General features: G+C 36.2%; 2 protein-coding genes across 2 annotated transcripts; one reads left to right on the top strand and one right to left on the bottom strand.

Annotated features, from left to right (window-relative positions):
* Positions 1 to 301: 301 nt before the first annotated feature.
* Positions 302 to 8,045, top strand: LOC306870119 (PR domain zinc finger protein 12-like; the record flags this gene model as incomplete). Its single annotated transcript, XM_079417193.1, has 5 exons — positions 302 to 521; positions 2,191 to 2,381; positions 2,493 to 2,648; positions 7,371 to 7,482; positions 7,621 to 8,045. The coding sequence occupies 5 exons, from the start codon at positions 302 to 304 to the stop codon at positions 8,043 to 8,045; spliced, it is 1,104 nt and encodes a 367-aa protein (XP_079273319.1).
* Positions 3,246 to 6,937, bottom strand: LOC306869296 (uncharacterized protein). The gene is made up of 6 exons (XM_079415990.1): positions 6,808 to 6,937; positions 6,236 to 6,333; positions 5,310 to 5,617; positions 4,932 to 5,084; positions 4,434 to 4,526; positions 3,246 to 4,286 (listed from the first exon to the last, which is right to left on the bottom strand). The coding sequence occupies exons 3-6, from the start codon at positions 5,502 to 5,504 to the stop codon at positions 3,969 to 3,971; spliced, it is 759 nt and encodes a 252-aa protein (XP_079272116.1). The 5' UTR covers positions 5,505 to 5,617; positions 6,236 to 6,333; positions 6,808 to 6,937; the 3' UTR covers positions 3,246 to 3,968.
* Positions 8,046 to 9,397: the final 1,352 nt, after the last annotated feature.

Raw genomic sequence — 9,397 nt, 5'->3', positions numbered from 1 at the left:
TCAATAAAGAGTGTGGCGTTTTTTCGCCTCTGGTTGAACAAGTCTAAAGAACACAAGGGGAGGGTCATTAATAACTAATTACCGTGGGTCAGACCTGACGCATATAAAGCCCACCGGGACCTTGGAAAGGCGAAACATTCTCTCGACACTTAGCAAGAAGAGAGCATATTGGCATCGCATTGGCCTCAGACTGATTCATCTGTTATATTCGCCTTTCACAACATAGATATTTGGTTTAAATTTAACAGCAAGGGAGATACTGTCGGGTTTTATCGCAGGGATATTAGTTAAGGGTTTCATCATGGGTTCAGTGTTGCCTGCAGATGCTCTGGTTCTGAAGGCTGGATTTAAGCAGCAGACTCTGGCCCTGTCCGACATCATCACATCAGACATCCTGCACAGTTTCCTGTACGGCCGCTGGAGGAACGTCCTGGGCGAACACCTGTTCGAGGAGAAGACCAGCACTGTCAGCCCCAAAACCGCCTTCACCGCCGAGGTCCTGGCGCAGTCGTTCTCCGGAGGTGAGTCCGCAAGGTTTCACGTCATTCGTTGATTATGGATTGAAGGGAACGTTTTATGTATGTTTGCTATAGTATTTTTAAAGCAGTTTTCACAATTTATTCTTACTGCAAATTAGATCTGATGTGAAATTGCTTACTGTATAGAGGCAAGTTTTGTGTGTATTGGATAGGTATTTAAAATACAATTAATATAGCCTAATTAAAGTTGCTTAAAATAGGCACATTAAAGAGAAAAAAAGTCAAATATAGCCTATGTAAAGTCTATTTTAAAATAATGCAAAAGACAGTTTCTTAATTTAGTTTAAAAATTAAAGGGGGGGGGGGGGGTGATTAAAATAATGGAGTGCAAGAAGTTTATTCAGAGACTGTACAGGTAATGAAGTCTGGCACATGCAGGATGCGAATTGGGGGTCTTAAAAGTATTATTATTATTATTGTTGTTGTTGTTTTACAGTATAGCCTACATCTCAACGGCATTTTTAAACATTTTAATAACCACAAAAGTTAGATAAAAGTCAGATTGCGTGAATAGGCGTTTGCGCCTTCACCTGAGGAAATGGCAACAGTTGCTCAAGTTCCGGGGGTCGTATAAACATAAGTAGCCTACTGTCGTTTGTATTTCCAATAAATTATATATTGCAAGCTAATAATGATTTTACTGTTGACAGTTAATGCTTAATGTCTTAGTGGGGCAGAAAGACCATTTGGGTTGCGCGAGACGGACTTCAGCAGAAAGATTAGTAGCAGAGATTACTTAAAAAAATAAAAATAATAATTAGCCTAAACCCTTTAAAATTAGCCTAATTAAATAATTCGCACATGGTTTTCGCACATGGCGAATAAAACATAATTATTCTGAATGCATTAGGCTGTATAATAAAATCAGGATTTAAGCTTTGCAAAGCATATAGTCACTAAAGGGAAACCTATTTAAATAAGGCTATTAAAATCATGAGGTAACGTTGTGCTTGACATGAGAAAGTTGCCAGTGAAGCCAGGACGTTAGACAGAGAAAAGCCCGTCATTCATCAGCTCGGGACAGTCTCCACACCCCCGCATTGACACTTTTCTCTCTCTCAGGCGCATTTAAAGTTTTCCGTCCCGCTGTTAATATGCCGTGAAAGCTGATTCTATCGCTATTCATACCATGTCAAGCAGCTAATCTCCTTTTGTGAGTTTTGTCCGAAATTCCAGGGCCGTTTAAAGAAAGTTCTCGTTTCTTTCAGCGCACGTTTAGTGCTACAAAGTTTCTGAAAGGATAATGAATACGGAATAAGCTATTTCTTGCCTATGAATATATAGCCTCTTCACATTTAAAGCGTAGAAAATTGCTGAATTCTTAAAGGTAAAGAGGTTTGACATTTATTTGTGTCTCGCCTGAAAGCCGCATTTAAATTCGTACTGATGGACACATTGCGCGTTGCTTTATATTGGCCTAGAATCAAATATAATAGTTTTACAATATAAAAGATTTTATGCACTTTGTTCTAAGTTTACACTGTAACGAATATTTTTCTTTTGCTTTAAATGCGCTTGCAAACAGGTTGCGTCATTTCAATTCAAGTGTTTTTGTTTAAATGTAGCCTATTTGTTTCCTGGTTTTTATTAGATATTCAAACTAAATGTTACAAATTAACTTTATACTTTATTTTCTGCTTTCTATCTGCAGAGGTCCAGAAACTCTCCAGTTTAGTGCTGCCAAGTGAAGTCATCATTGCGCAGAGCTCAATCCCTGGAGAAGGACTTGGCATCTTCTCCAAGACCTGGATAAAAGCTGGCACCGAAATGGGTCCCTTCACAGGCAGGGTCATTTCACCCGAGCATGTGGATCTCTTCAAGAACAACAATCTCATGTGGGAGGTAAGTAACGTTCAACAGGTGTCGCATGCACAGGCTCATTTTTTGGAGTTTATCCTCGCAAATTATCACGCCAAGCCAGAGATTCATGGCAAGCGTTTTTGTTGTTCTCAGGTTTTCAATGAAGATGGCACGGTGCGCTATTTCATCGATGCCAGCCAAGAGGATCATCGCAGCTGGATGACTTACATCAAATGCGCGCGCAACGAGCAAGAACAGAACCTGGAGGTCGTGCAGATCGGAAGCAGTATATTTTACAAAGCAGTAGAGGTTCGTTTCATATTTCATAATTTGATATTAATATATTTTTATGTTTAGAATTGTCATACGTCGAAGTACTTGCACTTTAAAATATTATTCCATCATTATTCATTCAACTAAAATTACATTTTTATTTATTTCTATCTGATTTAATTAGTTTTTAGAGATTCAACTAGATTTTCTCTAGAAATAAACACTTTGATTTTGGTTCAAATTGTAAGGCAGCATTAAAGTAAATTGAAATATTAAAAAATACATAGATAGATAGATAGATAGATAGATAGATAGATAGATAGATAGATAGATAGATAGATAGATAGATAGATAGATAGATAGATAGATAGATATATAGATACACTCAAAAAAATGATACATTGGCATTACTTAACTTTTTTATGTCAACAGGTTCCACGTAACTGAGTTAAGTTGCCTTTAATAAAGAATATTTATTTCAGTGAACTTAAGTTAATTACATAAAGTTAATGTAATTTTGTTTAGTTCAATCAATGTAACATTTGTTATTTTGTATTAATCTGTTTAGTTAATTAAGTTCAATTACTCTAAAATTAATATTGTTATGTTAAAAATGAGATAGGAATAAGGTTTCAGATTCATTGTTTATTAAATAACATTTTTACAATGTTTTACAATTAACACTTTCTATTGTTTTTCCAACAATAAAATGTTTTTCAAAATCTACATGCTGTCTTAAAATACTATTATAATACTAATAAAAGTATAAAGTAAAATAAAAGCATGCAGCCTTTAAACGAAAGGATTGACAAAAATGCTTTTTATACTTGGAAAAAATTATCAGCCTTCTTTAATGGTATAAAGTACACCTTCTTGAGAAATCAGCTAAAAACACCTGTTATTCAAAGGATGATTGACATTTGAAAGCAAAATAATATTTTTTACAATGTTTTACATTTTTTCAGACAAGAACGTTTACAAAATCTAAATACTGTCTTCACTTTTCAAAAAAAAAAAATCTTTACTCATTACAAGATGTAACAAAAATAATATCACCAATAAAAAGTAAAATACAAGAATACTGTCTTTAAATTAAATGATTTTCAAAAATATACTTGGGGAAAAAATAGTCTTCTTTAGTAAACTATACCTTCTTGAAACTTGGAAAAAAAAAGCAGTAAACAACATTGCAGTTAATCAATTGAAGATTAACATCTGAAATCAAAAGTAAAGATGAAATAAATATTATTAAAGATATCACCTGGTTAGCAGTGAAAAAAAGGTGCTACAACAGCCAGTGCAACATTATGGACAAAACAGGTCCTGCCTCTTAACCCTCGTTTCAAGTTACAGTGCCTATGAAAGGAGTTTATTTTTTAAGACCTGGACTTTGTTTGACAGCTTGGTGGCATCGAGTTCCATGAAAATCTTTTGAAACATTTCAAAAGTATATCTCAGATCCTGGGGGTAAGCCAAGTTTAATGCATAGATTAGACCAACCATCATGGAACAAGCATTAGCTACATTGTCCAAGTTTTCAAGTACTTGGATGCCTTCGATGATGACACCAACATCTTCGTATGGGTCTGCAACATCTGCCCCTTCATGTTTGATGGCATAGACTCCGAGAGTGGTTTTGCTCATCAAAATTTGGGCTTCATCATGTTCAGTGTCCTAAAAAGACAAGTACAAATATTAAGTACAAAATAAAACAATTACCAATAAAAATAGGTAAAAATAGGAACTGGTTTTAGAGAAAAATATGAAAAGTTTCTTTAAAAAAAAAAAAAAAAAAAAAAAAAACAACTGTAAATAGCTTACCATGTACTCCTTCACTAGGTTTGAAGGATCTTCATTTAGGTAGACCACTAAGGCTTTCAGGATGCATTCACGCTTTTTTTCAATGGTGATGCTCTAATCAAAATGAAATGAGAATTAGTACTTTTTGCTGTACATCTTAAATATAAGTAGCACTACACAAATTATCCCACTGCTTTATTTTACGAACGTCAAGTGGTCCCAAATCAGAAGCACTGCATGGGATACACAATTATCTTGAACATCTGAGCTGTTCTAATTGTAGTTGCAAAAATAACTATTAATGTATAACAGAGGCAGAAAGTGATGCTTCAAAAGGAAAAAAATCATGATATTTGGAGCTTCAGGAATGAAAATTCACCTTTAACTTTTAATCCATAATTTTAGTATAAAAAAAGATTGAATGATGAGTTAAAAATAACAAAATATTTATATTTGGATAAAATATTAGTTTGGCCTATCATGAATTAGGAGAATTGATGATGAATTTATAGAACATACCTGTTCCAAAACTGAGAGGATGTCTGTGATCTTCTGTGCAGCTACTCCTTTCTTTTTGAAATTTTTGAGGAGCTGAGAGGAGAAATGATCAAGCTGACCCATGAATTTGGACACCAAGGGAATTGTTGTAATCCTGCTGAATTCCGCAGATACCTGGTACAATTTTCAAACAAAACAAAAGAGAGAGAGAGACAAATCAGGGCGCTGATCAACTTTTGACAGGACATCATTATACACTTCCTTTACCAGCACTCACAGATAATATACATTTACTATAAATGAACAAACCTGAATTACATCTAAAGTACTTCAAATCATAGTTTAGAATTATAATAACATCCAAGCAATTAATCAGCTGACATGACATTAAAGACATACCTCTCGCTCAGTAAAGAGTGCTGGCCATCTGTTCTTGAATTCAGCAATGAAAGGGGAGTGTTCTACCACCTCGTGCCTCCGTAGAGCAAATGTTCTGTCCATCAGCCCCTTGATAACCTGCTCGTTGTTTCTTTTAGTCACCTCCGATAGTAGTGTAATCCTTTGATTTTCAAGAGTTTCTTTTGTTTCACCCATTGGGTAATCTGGACAGTAATTTACCTCAGCTTTTCTCGGTTTCTTCACTTGGTTAGGACTTCCAATGGATCCTTTTCGCTTATGGGAATTGATGTTTAGCTCAGAGCATGATTCTGTGAGACAAAGAGAGAGAAGCATCACTCAGCAAATAATGCAAGTCCCCACACAACTCCTCTACAGCTGAGCCTGGAACATGGTAGTGATTTTCCAGTTTTAACAGCAAGGAAGCAAATTTAAGCTCTACCAACTTTGGCAGGTTCTCTGAAATCTCTTCTGTATCAGTAGAAGAGGAATCGTCTTCTAACAAAGATGTTTCAGTTTCTTCATTTGAAGTAGGGTCATTAGATGTTTCACTAACCTCTTGTGTTTTCACGATTCCTTCTTTAAAATCTGTTACTGAAAACTGATAATGCTTTCGGCTCTTGTGTGATTTGAATGTACCATACACGTTTGTTTTAAATGAGCAGCCCTTAAACATACAACTAACTGTCTCATGACTGCGCAAGTGATTATTTATATGGAGAAAATAATCATTTACTGAAGGAATGTCAGTAACAGCACAAACATGACAATTTATCAGTGTAGTTTAACTAGAATTTTGAGGTAGCTGCTCACTGCCATGTGATCTGGATAAGTGGGACCGCAGTGCATTCCAGGTTTTAAAAGTGCATGGACAGTTAGAATATGCACATGGATATTTGTGTTTACGGCCATAATGTCCATGTACCAACCTGAAGTGCTTTAAAAGCTTTGATCTGGAGGCCTGAGACGATCCACAATCTCTGCACAGCCACATACAGGACTCTACAGGCCTTCAAGTTTCAAAACTCTGTAAGGGAGAAAAAGAATGGGAGTCACCAAAGAATAATAACAAAATATGAACAGCTGCAAACTACTAAACTTAAGTTAAAATGTGTTATGCGAGATATTAAATAACAATGTGCCAACAACACCACCTTTTAAGATTATTAATTATTATTATTAATTATTAAAACTGACATTAGAAGGGGATAACTGCTGTACAAGCACAAAACAATTGATTAAAATGGAGTAACCATTCCTTACTAGCAATTTAATGTCATTTACATTTATTTTGGGTGATGTAATGTATATAAAAGTTCAACAAGTATAAAATTTCACATAAATGCATAAAACAAAAATGTATCTAACTATAATGTGAAAGAAAACACGAGGCATATGGCAACTTCGTGACAATACTATACACAACACAGTATTACAAGTGAGTAATGATTCAAATGTTGTCATAGTCTCAATATAAATGCATAAAAAGTGAAAATCTCACCTGTCTGTTCACATAGAGGAAAACACGTTGACGTTTTGAAGTGTAATTCTCCGTGTTTGATTCTCATAAAATGGCGCCGATCTAAATGAGCTGAAGAGTGATCGTTATGTGCTTCGTTCCTTCTTGTGGTATTTTCCAACTGCGCATGTGCAGATTTTACTCCACCTACTGACCGATATGCGGTACTGCAGAAGCAACACAACTCTGTTGCATTCATTTTAATTAACTGAGCTGTGTAAATTTGAAGAATTACTTCTTTTAATTCTCTCAACACAACTCTTTTAATTTTAATGCACAAACGAAATTGAATTAATTAAATTAAACATAATTACATTCTTTGGACCAACAAATGCCGTGTTTCATTTTTTTGAGTGTAGATAGACATTTATAATTTAGGTAGTTAATTTATCTATTATTTCTAGTAAATATCTGGTATTACATATCTATTATTTATTCATAATCGATTTACTTGAGTAGGCTACATAATCTTTGATTTTAGTTTAAAATGTAAACATTTTGAAATATTAAAGTATTTAATTTTTTTTTTTTTTTTTCATTAACAGACAATACCTCCAGATCAAGAACTGCTTGTGTGGTATGGAAATTCCCACAACACTTTCCTGGGTATCCCAGGAGTCCCTGGCATAGAGGATGAACAGCAGAAGACTAAAAAAAGTGGTGAGTAATTTAGTCACTTCAGGGCTTTGGGTGGGCTTCAGGCTGATCTTTATCACAGTGCTAAAATAGCCTCAGTCAAAACTCCATTAGCATGTGTTTGAAGGCCGCTGACCGAGCGCTCTCCTCTCTCCACAGATGATTTCAACCTGTGTGACACCTCCTCCACTGCCTCGCTTTCCACCGCCAGCCGCATGCGCTGCGTCATCTGCCACCGCGGCTTCAACTCCCGCAGTAACCTGCGCTCCCACATGCGCATACACACTCTGGACAAGCCCTTCGTCTGCCGTTTCTGCAACCGCCGCTTCAGCCAGTCCTCCACCCTCCGTAACCACGTGCGCCTCCACACGGGTGAGCGCCCCTACAAGTGCCATGTCTGCCAAAGTGCGTACTCCCAGTTGGCAGGGTTGCGGGCGCACCAGAAGAGCGCCAGGCACCGGCCGGCCAATACAGGGTCTGTAGTGGGGCTGCAGGCCCACTCGCCCCCTCCTCCACCTCCTCAACTGACACAGGTTCCTCACCCAGCCTCGCTGGTGCATCACATACCCACCATGGTGCTATGAGAGGGCATGAGGCGTCTTAGATGTTTGCAATCTCACAGGCTGTTCTTCAGTGCTGCTGGCTCATGTGTTGAAGTCCGTCTATGCCAAGCCGGCCCTGCTCTCACCTTTAGCGGAAGCTTCGCAGTTCCTTAAAGGTGAAGAAGTGGTCAAATATGATGAACGATGCCTGCAGAACTCGATACTTATAACAGCACTGAAGTGAAAAGGATGGCCATGGAAGGGCTGTTTTGTATGTTCATGTTGAATTCATTGCCAGAACTACTGTTCACGCACTGATGGCTCTTTGTTCTGGCGGATATCTGCCACATTATATCTGATCAAACACGATCATTTAAGTTAAACAGTAGTCAGTGTATCTTTTATTCATATTTGCATGCAAAAGTATTGTTTTGTCCCATTCCATTAAGGATAAAGCCACATCACCTCATTCGATTTAGCCACTATGAAGGATCCATTGGGATCAAGCACCACTTAGTGACTGATTTGTGTCACTGCGGCCCAATCAGAGTAGTGGGTCTCAAAGCATGTTTGTTGTGAATGAACAATATGAAGTATGTAAAGGAATGTACATATGATTTAAAAATGTACTTCCAAAAACATGGAATAGTCACTTTATCTGTGTATGTATGTAAAGCTTAAAGTATTATTGCAAAACTTGGTTCTATTATATTATGTATGTTTGCTTATAAAAATGATTTGGGTATTCACTTGTATGCTCAATAAATAATTAACAAATAATCTCAGATTTTGTCACTTTATTAATTATTCATTTCGTTATGATAATACAGAACTAAAAATGTTAATGGCTGTAAGAAAATATCCACCTAATTCAACTGTACGAGTCATTTCAACTCACTTTTAAAAATGTTGTAAAAATTAAAGTTGAAATTGGTTAAATTATTTGATGAGTTTAATAATAGAAAAACATATCACTTATTGGTCATATTTTGTACAGTTTATCCAGTTTTGTACAAATTATCCATGATGCCTTTTTCTTCATTATTTTTCTCTGAGAACCCTCTTCAACATCTTGTCATATTAGTGGGTTTCTGTGTACATTTTACTCAAATTCAGTAAATCAATGATCATGTCAATAGTTGTAATGTTGTCCAATGTTACTAGAATTGCACAATAATATAACAACCCACGGAAAGAAAACATCTCCACGAAATCCCCTTTTAGTTGTAAACAGAACTTTGCTTTACTTTCATTGTGACTTGCACAATGACCGAGCAAACTGCACAGTGTAAATATGAGCATTTCATAATCGCAGTGTAAATATGAGCATTTCATAATCACAGTGTAAATATGAGCATTTCGTAATCAAACGGTAAACTTTTACACCAGAACAG

The sequence above is a fragment of the Barbus barbus genome (assembly GCF_936440315.1).
Source record: "Barbus barbus genome assembly, chromosome: 5".
Classification (NCBI taxonomy): Eukaryota; Metazoa; Chordata; class Actinopteri; order Cypriniformes; family Cyprinidae; genus Barbus; species Barbus barbus.
Note: the sequence above shows the minus strand (reverse complement) of the source record. Positions and strands in the feature narration are given on the sequence as shown.